General features: G+C 48.6%; 1 protein-coding gene across 8 annotated transcripts; it reads left to right on the forward strand.

Moving 5' to 3' along the window:
* Positions 1–38: 38 nt before the first annotated feature.
* On the forward strand, positions 39–18,143 carry RINL (Ras and Rab interactor like). Of its 8 annotated transcripts, none has more exons than XM_081334236.1 (15): positions 39–544; positions 687–892; positions 1,307–1,628; positions 1,963–2,126; positions 2,262–2,417; positions 3,668–3,806; positions 5,159–5,300; positions 8,745–8,820; positions 9,350–9,438; positions 9,586–9,921; positions 10,578–11,222; positions 13,680–13,994; positions 14,610–14,738; positions 15,486–15,646; positions 16,759–18,143. In XM_081334236.1, the coding sequence occupies exons 5-15, from the start codon at positions 2,365–2,367 to the stop codon at positions 17,119–17,121; spliced, it is 2,448 nt and encodes an 815-aa protein (XP_081190362.1). In that variant the 5' UTR covers positions 39–544; positions 687–892; positions 1,307–1,628; positions 1,963–2,126; positions 2,262–2,364; the 3' UTR covers positions 17,122–18,143. The 8 variants fall into 8 exon arrangements, with proteins under 8 accessions (XP_081190362.1, XP_081190364.1, XP_081190366.1 ...); XM_081334238.1 differs by having other exon boundaries at positions 39–495; XM_081334240.1 differs by having other exon boundaries at positions 39–892; positions 8,748–8,820.
* The last annotated feature ends 372 nt before the right edge of the window (positions 18,144–18,515 follow it).

Genomic DNA, 18,515 nt, shown 5'->3' on the forward strand with positions numbered 1-18,515 from the left:
ATAATAATAATAATAATAATAATAATAATAAAAAATTGCTTTTTAAAGCACTTTTCCCTTTGGAAGCATCACCAACTTCTTGAGCTTTTGTGCTGATAGCCTTGTGCAATTCACGTCTTTCACTAAGTCAGCGTTTCTCGATTTCGGCCTCTTTCAGATGTGTGGACTTTGGTTCCCAGCGATCCCCAAGTAGCATACCCACACAAAGTTGCTGAGACTGGCCAAGGCTTCTCTTAAGTTCATCTACCTGCCTCAACCTCCTCAACAGCTCCATTGGGGGCCTCAGTTTTAACCTTGGAGAGCGTCTGCCCAAACTAATCTTCCTTCTTGCCTTTCAGCTTCTCACAGCCATGAGGTTTTCTTCCAGAATTCTTTCTCGTGGCACATCACGAATCTGTCGGATCTAAGACTGGTGGCTCTGTTGGAAGGCTTTGAAAAAAAATAAAATCTTAAATTCAAGAAGGGGAAGGCTCTTGAAAACTGCTAAGCCTGATGGTATCGTATCACCTCTAGTACTGAAGGCCACTGCTGAGAAGCATAAGTGGTGCGTTCATTTGTGAGCTTCTCGGAAGCAGCTGGTTGGCCACCGAAGAGCAAGAGGAACCTGGATTAAATTAGCTTTCTTTTCTGATCCAGCATATCTACTCCAATGTTTTTCTAACGAGCGCTTTATGTTTTCTCTCTAGCTGCCTTTCTTTGAAGTGAACGGCGGAGGCCCCAGAACCACGTGAAGGCAATTGGTAGAGGTGTTGACCACATCCCTGCCTTTGTCTCCCACAGCTGAAGTGCGTCAGCCCTGCCTTCCTTCACTCACCTTTTGCTGATCCGTGAATGGCGGCTGGCACAGAGATTTCGTAGCTGGCACTTCACCTTTCTGCATGCCCATCGCATGGTAAGATCTTCTAACTGTAGAGGGGGACATTTTGAGCAGAACTGCAGGCTTCAGTTCTGATCAGGAAGGTTATAGGCAGGCTTGAGGAGAAAAGATTTACTTACCCCAACAAGCCTCAGGGAAGCTAACCGAAATGTCTTTAGGTAGAATCCTGTTTCGGGGGAATGAATGCTGGATTTATTGTGGTCTCCTTTGAGTTTGCTTGTCTTGCAGATGTTTCATTACCCAAAGTAGGTAACATCGCCAGTGCTGATGAGGCTACCTAGTTTGAGCAATGAAACCTCTGCCAGAAAGCAGCCAAGCTCAAAGAGCGCCGAGGACCCCCTCATTTCAACCCGGAGCTACAAAATATTCCCCTTTGCTGGGGGGGCCTTGGCTTGTTTGTTGGAAGCGATCACATTTTTTTTGATGCAGATATTCAGATGCACCTAGAACTTGGCGTACGTGTGGGAGGAAGGCCAGAAATGACTGTTGGCACAACAGTGTGGATGCATTTGGCGTTTTGCTGAGTGCCGGCTTCTGCAAGCAGGATGTTTGTCTTCCTTTCCGAGCCGAGCATCAACTCCGTCCGCCATTTTGCCCGCTAACAGAGGCACGTGGGTGCGGGTCTCCCTTGCAGCCAGATCTGGTCTGAGCTACTAAGGCAGTCACTGAAAAGGAAGAGGCCATTTGGAAGGGAAAACGTCCTTCTGAAGCAGGCTTCCCTGGAGCCTGAACGTCTTTCATTTAGATGTAGGTGTGTACATATGATTACTTCTCCGAACGGTGGGAGCTTTCAAGAGGGTGGGGCTTATTGGCTTAGTTTCCTGTGGATGGAGGCCAGGAGGCATCTACTATCCGTTATAATGTATATGATTAATATTTATTGACAGATACATTGGTTGTTTCAAATAGAATTAAGGGTCCTTGATGCTCTTTGAACTTGGTTGTTTTCATTTCCTTACCCAAACTAGTAACAGACCCCCTGATGTGGCCTAGTTGGGTAAGGAAATATCTGCAAGAAAACCACCAAGCTCAGAGACCATGAAGGACCCCACTTTCCTCCTCCTCCTCCCCCCCCTTTCTTTTAGCACTGATGATGTTACCTAGCTTGGGTCATGTAGCATCTGCAAGCGTCTCAGAGAGCAACTGGGACTCCTCGTTTCAACCCTGAGCTACAAATATTCTCCTCTACTGATCCATAGAATTCTTTGTTTATTGACTTGTCCTATTCGTACAGCCGCCCATCTCGCAAGTAAGCCACTCTTTCATCAGGTCATTGTTTAGCTGCCCTGGGTCATGGACGTGTCTTTCACTGCAGCTATCTTTCCCCCCACCCCTGGAAACCTGGGGCCCAGATCCATCTCTCTGACCTCTTCTGCTTCTCCAGGAGAACATTCCGAGACCAGCCCTCAAAAGAAAAAAAACAGTCTGGAAAGTTTGATCAGGAGAAGAGGACTTGCTGATTAACCGGAGTCTCGTGGGAATGAGCAATGATGGAGATCATGGTTGACGCCAGCAAAGAGCACACAGGGGCAGGCTCTAGGTAAGGAGAGGGTCTGTGGGCATGCCTGGGTCAAGAAAGAGGCATGCCTATCTGCCCAGTTGGTTCTGTGGAGAGCTTGTAGGCCAGTGTTTCTCAACCTCAACAACTGTTAAGATGTGTGGACTTCAACTCCTAGAATTCCTGGAAGGAGAAAGGGGAATGTTGGGAGTTGGAGTCCATTCAATGCCAATGTCGAGAAACATGGTAGGACATCCAAGGGCAACCTTGTGTCACTTCTGAACCGGCCACGTTCGATCTGGTGTAGTGTCTGGGTAAAAAGCTGCTGTGATCTCAGCTCGGGAATAAATTTTGGCTGGACTCTCCGTAGGAGATGGGGCTACCACCCACTGGACGGCCAGGCAGTTCTGCTGACAGCTTCTTTTAAGCCATTTGCCTATCCCAGGAAAAAGCCAGATTGCATATTGGGTTGACTTCCTCGGCTGCATCGAATTTATTTATTTATTCATTTGGAAAATGTATATTGCCTCATACTCACTCAGGGCAGCTTACAGGAAATAAAAACACAATATGAAAGAAATAAAAATATTTTTTTAAAAATGAAAAAAATAAAAGTAGAGTAGCCTTGGTGGAGCAGTGGGCTAATGCCTCCTTAAGTAACACCAGCTGCCTGCAATTAGTGCAGGTTCGCATCCCACCAGGCTCAAGGTTGACTCAGCCTTCCATCCTTCCGAGGTAGGTAAAATGAGGACCCAGATTGTTGGGGGCAATTAAGCTGACTTTGTAATAATGCCGCTTGGTGTGTGTGTGAAAGCCCTAATAAACAGGCATATACATAGAATGAAGGCTACTGCTAAGCTTGTAAGCCGCCCTGAGTCTTCGGAGAAGGGCGGGATATAAATGGAATTTAAAAAAAAACCATTGTGGTTTGTTTACAACCATTTGTCTGAAATGGGATAGGATTTCCTACCTGAGCAGGGGGTTGGACTAGTAGACCTCCAAGGTCCCTCCCTACTCTTTTAATTCTGTTACACTGTTTCGTTGAATAAATTAACCGTTAGCCGGGTCACACCACAAGCTGAGCCATAAACTCTGCTTTAACAATGGCAGAAGCTGGGCTGGTTTAATAAAATCATCCCCTGCTGGGACTCGAGTGGGACCTCTTGCAAATCCCACCTATGACCCAAATTTATTTCTTCCATTTATTAAAATTAGCATATGAGTTTATTTTGGCAGCAAAAAGCCAACTGGCCTGCCTTTGGCTTCCTTTCTTTGCGTTTTCTCTTTTGTAGGTCAGAGAAGACGGCAGGGGGGAAACCCAGCCATCGCACCCCACTTCTGGACAGGCTCTCGGCCACGAGGGACGTTTGGGAGCTTCTGGACGTCCAGCCAGAGCAAGTCAAGAAGCTGCTCTCGCTGCACCGACGGGGGGTGAATAACTGACCCTTTTTCGGAAGGCCTAAAAACCCCAGGGTTTCTTTCCTGCAAAACTGAGGACTCCGGATTTGTTGGGACTGGGCCAATTGTGTCCTCTGTACAGGTGGTCCTCAGCTTACGACCACAGTTGAGCCCAGAATTTCCATGGCTAAGCGAGGCATTTGTTAAGTCGAGTTTTGCCCCACTTTCTTGCCACAGTCACTAAGTGAGCCGCTGCAGTTGTTAAATTAGTAACAGGGTGGTTAAGTGAACCTGGCTCTCCCCTTGATTGAGTTTTGCTGGTCAGAAGGTCGCAAAAAAGGGGATTACGTGACGCCAGGACACTGCAACCGTCTTTTAAGTGTCCGAATTTTGATCACATGACTGGGGATGCTGCAATGGTCGTTAAGTGCAAAAACCAGCCGCAAGTCCCTTTTTTCAAGTGCTCCTGTAACTGAATGGCCACTAAACTAATGGTGGTAAGTCAAGGACTGCCTGTTCCTGAGTTTACTTGCCAGGCCTGTTTTATGGCTTCTAGTACACAGATTTGAAAGGGTAGGAAATTAAATTAAATCTCGCTAACATCTTCTATATCTGCTGGATTACACTTCCCATCCTCCCCTAGCTACCAGTGGCAGTTGATGATTGAGGGGGATGATAGGTTGCTTTGTCCCAAAGGTGTTTTTTCAAGAGGCAACTGGACTTTCTCTTTTTTCTCTCAAGATGTTTTGCTTCTTCAGCTCTGACTGGATGGTGAGGAATGGAAGGATTTTTATTCCTTACAGAGGGGATAGATAGAATAGATAGATAGATAGATAGATAGATAGATAGATAGATAGATAGATAGATAGATAGATAGATAGATAGATAGATAGATAGATGGATGGATGATAGATGGATGATAGATAGATGATAGATAGATAACCTTTATTGTCTTTTTTTATTGTGGGCACAAAGACACACATTAAAAATGAAATTTAGTTGCTGGCCCTCAAAGTGTACACATACATAACACACATTTAAACGTACCATATGCAACATATGCATAGCCCTGCACCCTTACATCTAAGTAACATATCAATATTAATCACTGTCCGGCTTGAATAGAGGGAGTAGGGAATAGAGGGAAGATAGCACTCCCACATCACCCATTCTTTTGGCTTTTAGCTTCCTATTTAATCCTCTTAATTTTAATCACTCAGCTTTATCGTTTTTACCTTTTTATTACAATGTAAGCCTCCCAGAGTGGCTGTCACAGGGAGATGGGTTGCATAAACATTTTAACAAATATAAATCCTACTGAAAGGGTGAGAGAAATGGGTGTTTGGGAGATGGTTATAGTTTTGCTTTGTGATGTGATTTTCCAGCAACCCTGCTGTCTCCATTTTCACCTCTTCCAGTCGTTCATCGTTGCTACAAATGGGAATGACGCCGTCAAGACACTTTACGTCCGGTTACCTGAAAGTGACAATAAGGTTGTTGACCTTTTCCCTCTTGAAGACTGTCCAGGTGAGTTGCTTTGGTACTTGAGCCTTCTACCCCTGGGAGGTGAAGAGGGACATGTGGCAATCTCATGGAACAATACAGCATTAAGCTGTATTTTCAAACCAGTGCTAAAAAACATATTCAGACAGTCTTAACGTTGGAAGAGAATATTTGAAGCTCGGGGCTGAACTGAGGGGCGCTTGCTGCTCTCTGAGCTCGGTGGCTTCCTTGCAGACGTTCCATGACCCAGCTAGGTAACATCATCAGTGCTAGAAAGGCGGCGGGGGGGGAGTTGTGAAGGGCAGGAGGAGGAGGACTGTGGGTCTTTAGTGCTGTCTGAGTTTGATTCTTTTCTTGCAGATGTTTCACTACCTAGCTAGGTAGAATTATCAGTGCTATAAGAGGGGGTGGGTTATGGGGAGGAGGAGGAGGAGGAGAAAGAGACTGCGCTCCTCGGGGCTCTCTGAGCTGGGTGGTTTCCTTGCAGACGTTTCATGACCCAACTAGGGAACATCTTCAGTGCTAGAAAGGGGGGTAGGGGGGAGGAGGAGGGGGTGGGGGTGGAAGGAGGAGGACGGTGGACTCCTTGGTGTTCTCTGAGCTGGGTGGTTTTCTTGCAGACGTTTCATGACCCAACTAGGGAACATCTTCAGTGCTAGAAGAGGGTGTGTTTATGTGGAGGAGGAGGAGACTGTGGGGTCGTTGGTGCTCTCTGAGCTTGCTAGGTTTTTGCAGACGTTTCATTATCCAACCAGGGAACATCTTCATTGCTAGAAGGGAGGGGGTTGTGAAGTGGGGGAGGAGAAGGAGGAGGAGAACTGTGGGGTCTTTGGTGCTTTCTGAGCTTGGTAGTTTTCTTGCAGACGTTTCATTACCAAACTCGGTAACGTCACCACACTGACGATGTTACCTGGCTTGGTGATGAAACGTCTGCCGCCAAACTACCAAGCTGAGCAGGCCCCAGGGACCCCCACGGTCTTAACCCTTTTGGCTTCCTTTCCCACGAGGAGGCTGCATGAATAAAGGCTCCGAATCGGTCTTAACGCTTCCGGGGTTCTAGAGCTGGACACGCAGAGGAGAAACCAGGAGTCTGGAGACCTTCCTTCTCTGGCAGCCCCCCAGAATTTCACTTCCCTGCTCGATCTCACGATGAGAATCAGAAGTGTGGGAAATAGGAAATGTCCATGCTTGAACTGCTGATCTTCACTTCCTTGCCCCAGTTGCTGGACCTCAACGCTCATCTCGTCTCTTCTGGGGAATTTCAAAACCTCACTTCCTTCTACTTAAAAAAGGGAAGTACTTTGGAGAAGCTCACAAGGGCCAGTTCTCGCAGGGCGCGCGCTCGCCTTGTTAACTGGCAGCCTCCTTAGATTCTTGACCAAGAGACCGGCCCTTGGCGCTAACTTTTCCCCCCTGCGTTCCCCGGCTCGGGTTGTTTCATCCTCTGCTTCCCCTGAACTTGGTGTTCCCCGTCTCCGGGCTGAACCACAGGTGAGGAATCCTTCCTGATGCTAAGCCGGTATTTGTTATCCTAGCTTGCTTCTAGGGAAAGCCGTGTGCTGGATATATAGAGCTGGTTTCTGTCTCTGGCAGATTCTTCCCGAGTAAACTGAAAGAAGTGAGCAAGGGCGAGAAGCGACTTTCTCACTGTGAGGAAGAAAGGCAGGGGGTCCACGTCAGGGAGGGGGGGGCGGTTCTACTTTAGAGACGTTTGTTACGTCTCGCTTAGCAACATCAATTTGAGGCTCTGTTGTCATCGTAGGTTGAGAACTACCCGTACTAGAACTATAAATCATGCTGGGAAATTGAATCCGGGAAGAATCGGGGCAGAGAAAAGGATTTATTTTATTTTTTTTTATTTTTTTACACAATGCACAATTAAGCTTCGGCTTGAATTTGTGACTCAGAGATGCGGTGCTGCGGACCAGTTTATCTGGCTTTTAAAAAGGGAGTAATTTGTAGAATTTCCCAGAGAATATAAAACAGCTCTTGATCTTGATGTCCTTGGGACTGTCCCTGAAGGCCATCTGCTGGGAGATGACCAGGTTGCTTGACCACTGTAAGAACAGGCTACGGGATTAGGTAATAAAGATCTGATCGTGTCCATCTATGTTCTCAAAGCTATTTTATTTTACATGCAGCATTCAGCTGTTTATACCATCCGCTATCAAAAGATCCTTGACACTGTAGACTTTTTTAAACTATTTTAATATTTATTGGAAAGCTTACACTACAGCTTCTGTGTTTCTTGCTTCAATATAGAAGGAAGCCTCGATGCTTTCAAAAGAGGAGGGTCTTGCCATATGAAAAACAGAGTTTTCAGGATCCTTATCCCTGCCCTGAAGGAAGGAAGTACATGGAGAACATGCACAAAAACATAGAATCAGAATCTTAAGGCTGGAAGGGACACACACACACACACACACACACACACACACACACACACCCTGCTCAAGGCAGGAGTCCCTTATTTCATCCCGGCCAAATGGTTGTGCAGTCTTTTCTTGAAAGCCTCCAGTGATGCAGCACCCACAACTTCTGAAGGCTGTTGCATCGATGAATCGTTCTCCCTGTCAGGAAATTTCTCCTTAGTTCTAGGCTTGGATCTCCCCACGACCCAATCCATCCATCCATCCCACTTGGTTCAATAATTTTTTTTTCCCCAGCTGAGGTTGATTACCTCTTCCTGAGATGATCTGGGCCCCGAGATCCTTTTTTTCAGACCAGAAGTCTCAGCAGTTGAATTTCAGACTTGCTTATGCCTTCCAGAAGCTCTCTTGTGACCTACGGATATGTCCCAATCAACCAAGGGAGCTGTTGAGTCAGGCTGTTGGGGCATCGTGCAAGTCATTTTCCAGACTCTCTTCTCTTTTTCCACTTTACCTTCAGTTGGAAATTGTGAAAAAAAAATGGGAAGAGGTTATTCTGATTATAAAGCATGTGCCCTCATTAGTAATCGCCAGCCAAAGATGAACCATTCCTTTGTTTCCCCCCCCCCTCCAATGGCAATCACCTACAGGTAGTCCAAAGTTTCTGTTGCTAAGCAAGACAGCTGTTAAGTGAATTTCCACCCATCTTGTGACCTTTCTTGCCCTAACTGTTAAGTGAATCACTGCAGTTGTTAATATGGTTGCAAAGTGGATCTGGCTTCCCTCTTGACTTTGCGTGTCAGAAGGTCGCAAAAGGGGATCACAGGACCCCGGGGACACTGCGACCGTCATAAACATGAGTCAGTTACCAAGCGTCTGGATTTTGATCACGTGACCACAGGGATGCTGCAACGGTTGTTAAGTGGGGAAAAATGATCAGAAGTCACTTTTTTCAACGCCGCTGTCACTTCAAATGGTCACTAAACAAATGTTTCTTTCTTTCTTTCTTTCTTTCTTTCTTTCTTTCTTTCTTTCTTTCTTTCTTTCTTTCTTTCTTTCTTTCTTTCTTTCTTTCTTTCTTTCTTTCTTTCTTTCTCAGCAGCCATTCACCTCAAAGGTTCTCAGTTGTACTTCAGAAACCTTTTGGAACTGATTGGCTTTCATTTTGTGAGCAGGTGAGCACCAGAGAGAGGGAGGTGGTGGTCTTGAAGTGGGCTGGGGGTGGGGGGGGAAACCTTTGGGTGCTGAATTGTGACCTTAATTAATTTGCTAAGCGCCAGATATTTCCCGAGATCCAAGGGCAGGCTCCTAGCATCTTCCCTTTCCCAAATATTTCGGTTCCCTGGAAGACCTTCCCAGTGAGTCAAAAGAGGAGGTTTGGGCAGGCTTTGGGGAAGCATGTAGGTATAGGAAAGAAATCTCAGACCACACACACACACACACACACACCAAAATAGATGGCTAGGAGGCCTCTACTTTAAAACGGCCGCCACGGTGCAAAGTTTTAATCTTGAATGGCTCATTTTAACCTTTTAATCCCTTAACTGTTTTTTTACTTGTTTCTATCGTTTGTAAGCCACCCAGAGTCAGCTTGTACTGGAGACGGGCAGCATAGAAATTCAACGGATAACTGAATAATAAATAAAGGGGAAAAGGCAGCCCAGAAGAGCGGCTGTCATTTTTGTAACTCTGCTTCTCTTGCAGGGATATCCTGCCCTGTTTGCTCAGGGTCCCCCACCTCTTTCAGCTTCCCGGCAGAGCTGATTTAGATGCAGTGGCTACCTTGGGTCCAAGTGAGTGAGAATAACCCCCCCGCCCCCCAATTCTGCTCTGGTATTTGGGGAGAGTTTGCCAATTCGGGTTGCTTAACCCTCCCGCGGAAGCCCCTGAAAAGCCCCTGTTCTCCATTTCCTGTTTTTTGTTTTTCCCCCCATGCACAGCGTTCTGGGCCATGCCTCTTAATCCTGCCAACGGCCTGGGCTCAGACGAAGCAGGCGCCAGCGGCATGGAACCCAGCGAGGACCTGCTGAAATCCAAGCAGCCCTCCTGCTCCATCCGCGTGACGTCTGAGGACGCCGCCCTCTGCATCGTGAACCCGCTCTTCCTTTCCGTGCACAGCGACATCGAATGGCTCGACCTGGACCCTGGCCTGTACCACTCGAGAGGCAGGGGGGGATCCCTGCCTCTCGCCAACGGCTCAGCAAGGCAAGAAGCCCCAGTTAGTCGGGAACGTCTCAAGTCTCAGGAAGAGGAGGAGGAGGAGAAGGTGGGGAAAGGTAAGATACGGGCAGCTGTCTGGGTCGTCAGTATAAAGATCTTGCCCTCCCCCGGTTCTCCTGCTCCTTGGCAGCATTGTGTACCAATAGAAGAGAACCTTTGTAGCTCCGGGTCAAACTGTGGGGTCCTTGGTGCTCTCTGAGCTTGGTGGTTGCCTTGCAGACGTTTCATGACCAAACTAGGGAACCTCATCAGTGCCAGCTGTAGCACTGATGACATTACCTACTTTGGTAATGAAATGTTCGCAAGAAAACCACCAAGCTCAGGGAACACTAAGGATGCCATCGCCTCCTCCTCCTCCTCCTCCTCCTCCACAAACCCCCCTCCCTTCTAGCATTGATGATGCTACCTAGTTGGGTTATGAAACCTCTGCAAGAAAACTGCCCAGCTCAGAGAGCACCAGGGAAGCCACAGTTGTTGTCCTCCTCCTGTACATCACAAACCCCACTCCCTACTCTAGGACTGCTGATGTTCCCTAGTTGGGTCACGAAACCTCTGCAAGGAAACCCCCCCCCAAGCTCAGAGAGCACCAAGGAGCCCCCAGTCCAACCCTGAGCTGCAAAGCTTCTTTGTGTAATATGACCAATTGGCCTTCTGGGTGGCAGATGGGCTAATCTGCCCATGGACTCCTTTCTTGCCCCTGTCTTCCCCGCAGACCCTCCGTCCCGCTCAGCCTCCGGGCAAGGGGATTTCCTTCCTCGCAGACCGTCCTGGAACAGTTCAGAAACCAAGGCGCCTCCCTGGTCCCCTAGTCTGCCCCAAAAGGAGACCCGTTCTCCCCACCGCGTCTCCTGGGTAGAAGGCATCTCGGCCGACGCTTTCCCCAGCTTGAAAAAGGCCCGGTCCGATTCCTTGTTGCTGAACGACTCCATGTTGCTGCCTCTCATCCCGGAACTGGATTCGCTCTCCATCAGCAGCGTGGAGGACGAAGGCGAGGGGGCCCCTCCCGCCAGCCCGTCTCCGCAGAAGAGACGGCGCCCCTCCTCGGCCACCTTCACCCACAAGGTACTCCACCGTCTCTCGGCCATGAGCAGTGCCCTCACCGGCTTCCTCTCGCTCGAGCGCCGGGTGGCCAAGCGGGTGCAAGAGCTGGTCCAGGAGCCCACGTCGGACGTGGGAGGCCTCGTGCAGAACTTCGTGGAGCACATGCAGCAGGGGGCCGGGTCGCGGCACCCCACCAGCACCGACATGCTTCAGGAGACGCGGCAGATGATCAGCAACCTGAAGTGCTACCTGTGCGAAAGCTCGGATCTGCGCACCGCCTACTCTGAATACGCTGATGCCGAGGAACTGGATCTCGGTAGGGAAACGGGGCCTTCTGAGAGATTTGGGGGGGGGAAATCTGAAAATGATCCATTTTGGATAGCGGTGATGGCTGCACAACAGAGATGCTGAATAACAGCTGGCAGGATCGGGCCGTTTCTGCCCTGTGTACAGGTGGCCCTTGACGGTTCATTTAGTGACTCTTAGAACGGCACAGAAAAAAGGACCATTTTTCACCCCCCTCAGGTCTGTTTCCCAGAAACCTGATCATAAATATCTCTTCCCCTGTCTCTGAACAACTGAAAATACTTCTGCGGTTTCCATTCTGGGCTCCAGCAGGTTTACGACAGCGTCTGCTGACAAGCTAGGTTGCTTAGGAAATCAACCTGGTCTGTGGTCGGGGTTGCGATGCAGACAGCGCTGTGTGTGGCTTTGACAGTTGAAGGAGAGGTTTGGGGCGGTGGATGTGACGGGGATGGGGGAAGGACCAGAAACCAATGAAGGAGAATATTTGTAGCTGAGGGTCAAAATGAGGGGTCCTTGGTGCTCCCTGAGCTTGGTGGTTCCCTTGCAGACATTTCGTGACCCAAACTAGGTAACGTCATCAGTGCTGGAAGGGAGGTGGCTTTGCAGAGTGGAAGAGAAGGAGGGAGGACTGTGGGGTCCTGGGTGCTCTCTGAGCTGGGTGGTTCCCTTGCAGATGTTTCATGACCCAAGTAGGGAACATTACCCAGCTAGGTACCATAATAGAAGCGAGTGGGGTTTGTAAGCAGAGAGCAAACCTCACTCCCTTCTAGCACTGATGATGTTCCCTAGTTGGATTATAAAATATCTGCAAGAAAACCACCCAGGCCAGAGAGCATCTAGGACCCCACAGTCATTGTTGTTGTCGTCATCCTCCTCCTCTCCACAAGCCCCCCTCCTTCTAGCACTGATGATGTTTCCTAGTTGGGTCATGAAACATCTACAAGAAAGTAACCAGGCTCAGAGAGCATCTAGGACCCCACAGTCCTCCTCCTCCTCTTCCTCCTCCTCCTCCTCCTCCTCCTCCTCCTCCTCCTCCTCTCCACAAGCCCCCCTCCTTCTAGCACTGATGATGTTCCCTAGTTGGGTCATGAAAAATCTACAAGAAAGCCACCAGGCTCAGAGAGCACCAAGATCCCAAAAGAGCTTTCCTAAACAGACATTTAAAAAAAAAAAAAGAGCAGCTTTTTTTTTATTCCCCTGCACATCTGCGGCTTTTATTCAAAAATTGGAAAAGGCTTTGGCTGAAAATTAAATTCCAGCTTTAAGGTGTTTGTCTAAGAACAGATAATCCTGGTTGGTTTCATGTGTTAGTTTCCCACAAGGTTTTCAGGTCATGTTTATGCAAATGGCTTTTATCTTCTGGTAACTCTCCAAAGCAGCTGGTCAAAGGTGGGGGTAGGGGGAGCTTTCTGGACTCAGCAGCCCTTGAGCCCAGTTTGGCACAAAGGGGGTTGCAGGTTCAGCCTTGGCCTGTTCAGCTCAAAAAAGGCAGGTTAACAGATGACGGAACATCCCTACATAAGCCATGATTGGCTTGATCCACGATGCCTTGAAAAGGCGCCGGTGGTTGGATTCCCGTGAAGCTAAACTCTGTGATTTACAAACTGAATTAACACTTTCCACCAGAGTTCCTCAACCTTTCACTCGCTGGGGGATTCTGGGAGTTGAAGTCCACCCCTGTTAAAGTTGATAAGTTTGAGAGACTGCACTACAGCAAAGCAGGGCTGGGCAACCTGTAGCCAGTGAAAGTATATCAGAATAGCAATGAAGCACATAAAATAAGCATACCAACATTGGAAAAGCTAGGGATCTTTCTCAAAATATTGAAAATGTCAGTCCTATCTACAGATGTGATGGGGCCCTATCCAGTTTGTTGCTCTTGACCCCTCCGAAAATGTTAGCTGCTACCTTTCTAGGTCAAAAGGCTGCTCCATCTTGCATAATATGAGTTAGACAGATGAAGTTGGTTTGCAGCCGTTGCCTAAGGTGCTAGTCCCTAAGACCCAAGGGCCCACCATTTGGCTCCAAAGTCATTCTCTTGACCTTGGGGGACTGGTCAAGAGAATGACCAGGAATTAGGTATGTCTAGTTTAATGAAAAGAAGGACTAGGGGTGACATAATAAGCAGTCTTCCAACATTTAAGGGGCTGCTACAAAGAAGAGCAGGGGGTCCACTTGTTCTCCAAAGCCCCTGAAGGCAGGACAAGAAGCAACGGATGGAAACCCATCAAGGAGAGAAGCAACCTAGAACTAAGGAGAAACTTCCTGACAGTTAGAACAACTAACCAGTGGAACAACCTGCCGCCAGAAGCTGTGAACGCTCCAACACTGGAAGTTTTTTTAGAAGAGACTGGACAGCCATTTGTCTGAAATGTTATAGGGTTTCCTGCCTGAGAAGGGGGTTGGTCTAGATGACCTCCAAGGTCCCTTCCAGCTCTGATATTCTGTTATTCTTCTTTTGGGCCAGGTTCCGTGGTGGAAGACGCTCTCTACAAGTGCATCCTGAAGCCGCTGCGGGATACGATTTATGCCCAGTTGCTGGACTTCCACACTCGCGATGGCTCTCTGAACTGTTTGCGTGAAAATCAGTTGATCCTGAGCCAGCAAAGCTTGGAAGAGCTCGGCGTGCTGGCCGGGGTGCCCGACGGGGCGTGCCTGGAGCGTATCCAGGCCAAGCTGAGTCTCCTGCACCAGGCCTACTCGCCCAAGAAGAAGGAGACTCAGATGCTGAAGATCTGCAAGATGCTTTACGAGGCCATGAACCTCCACTGTGAGAAGGCAGGTAGGAGGCCTCCGTTCAGTTCAGCTACTGCGTGTCTAATTCTCTGACCATTTATAGGGACGGGGGTGGGGGGTAAAGCAGGGGAAGGTTACAGTAACAAAAGTGGGAGATAAATAAATAAAAGTAGTCCTCGACTGACAACAGTTCAAAGTTCGTGACCATTCAAAGTCACAACGGGAAAAGTGACTTACAACTTAACGACCTTTCCAGCATCACCCCCGATTAGAATTTGGACGCTTGGCAACCGGTTCATATTTGTAACGGTCGCAGCGTCCCCGGGGTCACGTGGTCCCCTTTGGCGACCTCCTGAGAAACAAAGTCAACGGGGAAGCCGGGTTCCCTTAACGACCCATTTTACTTACCAGCTGCAGGGATTCATTGAACGACTGTGGTGAGAAAGGTCATAAAATGGGGCAAAACTCATTTAACCAATATCTCACTTAACAACTGAAGATAGATAGATGATATAGATATAGATATAGATATAGATATAGATATAGATATAGATATAGATAGATATTGCCAAGCAGCTTCGGCCTCTTCCTTCATCCCTGGGCTGCTTCCGAGGTCTCCTACCCTTCCCCATAACGTGCCTTTGCTTTCTATTTTTGGAAGAGCCCTTTGGTGCCGATGACTTCCTGCCAGTTCTGATCTACGTGCTGGTGCGCTGCGATGTGGCGTCTGTACAGTTGGATGTGGAGTACATGATGGAATTAATGGATCCCAGTCAGCTGCAGGGAGAAGGTAGGGTAGTTGGCTGGGTTGAAGCTGGATCTGTTTCCAAGGAAGAGTTTTCCCCCACTAGCCTTTAGGAGATCATCTTAAATTCTTGCTAAGGCTTAGAGGTACTTATAAATGTTTAATGAAAGTCGGCTGGGTGACTTTGGGCCAATCACCAGGAGACAGTGAGTTCTAGTCCTGATTTAGGCCTAAAAGCTGGCTGGATGATTTAGGGCTAATTGCCAGGAGATGGTGAGTGATATTCCTGCCTTGGGCATGGAAGCTGGCTGGGTGACTTTGGGCCAATCACCAGGAGATGGTGAGTTCTAGTCCGACTTTAACCAAGAAAGCTGGTTGGGTGACTTTGGGCCAGTCCCTCAGTCTCTCAGCCCAACCTACTTCGCAAGGTGGTTGTTGTGGGGAAAATAGGAAGGAGTATTAGGTATGCTTGCCTCCTTGAATTATTTAAAGTAAGAAAAGTGGCTTAAAATTCGAATAAATAAATAAAATAAAGATTGTACTTTTCTGTAGGAAAGCCTCGGGGTCACTCAGAGTGCCCTGTTGCACTTTGAAGTGCATTTGGTTACCTGCAGCTGCTTGGCTGATGAGAGAGGAGAACAAGAAATGCACAAGACTTGGCTGGAAGTTGGCTTAACCAAGTCTTGCAAAACGTCCTTCAAAAACGTTTGAACTGTCACCCCAAGTTTATTCCTCAACTTTTCCTGTGTTCCCACATTCATATCCTCCTTTCCTTCCCCTCCTGCGTTCTAGGGGGCTACTACCTCACCACCTGGTTCGGGGGTCTCTACCACATTGAAAACTTCCAGGCGGCTTTTACCATCACCAGGCAGATCAGCGTGGAGGCCCAGCGCTCCATCCACCAGTGGCATCGCCGACGCACCATCCACCACCACCATCGCCGCAATTTGCAGGTGAGGGTGGGAGGCAGGTGAGAAGAGAAACTCGAAAGACGGAAAGGCAGAGCAAAACGTCCTAGAAAAATAACTGGTCGGCTGTGGCTGCTGTCTTATTTTGGCCGTTGGTTCCTGTGGAGCAGGTCCTGGGTTGGTGTCACGCTAACCGTGGTTTAGACCAGTGTTTCTCAACTTTGGCAACTTTAAGAGGGGAATTCTGGGAGTTGGAAGTCCACCCCTCTTAAAGTTGCCAAAGTTGAGAAACACTGGTTTAGACAGAGGCTTATGCAGAATTAAGCATAACCCGGGTTACATTCTGAATTGTTCCCTGTCATGCGTGTTCTCCTGATTTCTGCACACGTTAGCATCCTCGCCATATTGTCCCGGGGTGGCCTGGACTACAGCCCCCATCCATTTCCCCCCCCCCTCTGATCTGGTTCATACAATGCTCTGCTTCATGGCTTCAACCAAGGCACCCCCTCACCCTGCCTGGGTTTAAGTCCGTTCTATTTGCACCTCCACTGTTTATGACCTCGTTGTAGCTGCCCACAGTCTACATTCTGACTGATTTGTGTGTCATCGAGTCATTGTCAACCACGTGCAGTGGGACTTTGGTATTCGTGCTTCATGGGTTCCTGGAGGCGCAGCGAATGCTAAATCGGACGAGTAGCAAACAAACCCTGTGACTTACCCTGTGACCCTTTGTTTTGGACTTCTATCTGTCCCTTTTCCTATGTCAGCGACTTCCCAGCCTGGCCAACTTCCTGTCCGCCCTCTGCGGATGTCCCCCCACTTCCTTTTGTAGTGCGTCAAACAAAGATGAGTACTGGGACAACTTTTTTTTTTGCATCCAAATGTGCTGAGTACCACATTTGGCAAGCTTTGAGTCCCGAGGTACCCCTGTAGATAGATGTTCCCCATGGTGATCCCTACTGGTCTTCCTACTGGTCTTCCAATGGCGCCCCCACTGGAACAGAGTGCATCCATCTCCTGCCCTCCTCCTCTTTCTCTCCGCCATTCCTGGCATTTGACCCTTTCCCACAGAGCTCGGTCCATGCATGGGGGCTGCCTTGTGGCTTTGAGCCCATCGCTGGAACGCTGTGATCTCCAAGATCTCTCCTTCTTTTCAGCACATCCTTTACATCTCCTTCCACGAACTCTTCAATAACCAGAAGACCATCCCGGTTCCGCCCGACATGACCACGGCGTCAGTCTGTGCAGCCTGTGCGGAGAAGTACGGCGTCTCTGACGGTGCCGCCTACGGCCTTTTCTTGGTGTTGGACAACGGCACGCAACTCTTAGCGGAGGACAGCTACCCGCAGAGGATCCGCGCAGAGCTGCTCCAAAGAGAGAGCCGTGTCAACTTTGTTTACAAGCCCAAAGACAGGGCCCTGCCTGCCTCTGGTTCCGGCCTGCTTCAGGGGGCCGTCAACTCGACTGAGTCCCACAAGCCTCTGGAAAGGGTGGGGGTGGAGCAGTTGGAGAGGGATTGACCGTGGGCCTTTCTTGTCTTCTCCTGGGCTGGATGACGTTTCCAGCTCGGCCTACATCTGGGGAAAGGCTGAGTTACTGGGGACTTGGGCCGCTAGACCTGAAGTGCCTTAAATGTCAGACCTGCCTCAGCTTGAGCCTCCCAGAAGGAACAATCGTTACTGCCAATTGTTTATAAAGGGATAGTTAACTAAAGGTTAAGTGAACTTACAGGAGTGCAAAGCCAGAACTGAAAATTGCACGCCGAAATCCCCAAGTCTTTAACTTTCCTTCCTTTAGGTACCTCCCCATGCTGACTACTACCCCCTCCCCCTCCCAAAAAAAATGGCCAGTCAAATTCAAATGTTTGCAGGACAGTCGCTTTGGCACGCAGCTAGATTCCGTTCCCAACCGGTCGACCTTGAAACTGCATCTGGGGGGGGGGGGGGTGGAATCCAGTGGGACTTACTTTCCCTTTTCCTTGAATCCTGCCCCCCTCCCATCCCGCCCGTCCCCCTAGAGTTCATGGCAGTCTGGCCCTGAGTGATAGCGAAGGGCAAACGCGAGGACTACAGAGAAGAAACCTCTTGAGCGGAAGAACTGGGGCTAAAGTGCTCGCCTCGGCCCTGGCGGTGGTCATCCCTAAAACGAGTAATGGACAGGAGTGGACCATTGTTAAAGTTGTTCTGACTGTCCTCCTCCTGGTTCCTCCCCACCCAAAATGAGTTTTCCCAACCAGCCTAAGAAGAATCGTCCCAGAGGGACCGGGAGACAGCCGCAAAGGGCATCACCAGCTCCAGGCTGTGAAAGTGTCCTCCTACTCTCACTTTTCCTCAAGAGTTTGATTGCCGTCTCTGGTCAGCTTCTGCACAGCCTTGAAAGTTGTCCCCGTGTCTGCAATCGCACAAACGGAGTACATTTTGCTACACTCTCGGTGGGGCTGGGAGGCTTTTTTCGCCCAGCCAAGAGACACTTATCAGGTGGATTCTGGAAAAGTCAATTAAACACACTGGTTTCATTTTGCGTGTAACCTTTTAAAATATGACCTTTCCTCAGCTTGGGGTTCAATGTTTCCTGGTTCCCTATCCTTTATAATGGGATCCGTGTCTATAACTTTGATGGGATGTTGACTTAAGTCCTTTAATTCTTTAAGAAGTCCAAAGATGCAAATATCTGCATCCTCAATAGTGCAGTTTTGTGGATAACAGTGGCCACAAAGGAATTAATTGGGGTGTCCAATCCCCCTTTTTTTCCCAATGCTATTAATTTTTTTTTTTACAATCAGGGCTTTACAGTGTGTGGGTATGTATGTGTATACACACACACACACACACACACACACACACACTGAAATGGGTGATTTTGAGGCAGATCTGTTACTGAATTATTTACGAGTAGTCCTCAATTTACAAAAATT

This window comes from Vipera berus, assembly GCF_964194415.1.
Source record: "Vipera berus genome assembly, chromosome: 9".
NCBI lineage: Eukaryota > Metazoa > Chordata > Lepidosauria > Squamata > Viperidae > Vipera > Vipera berus.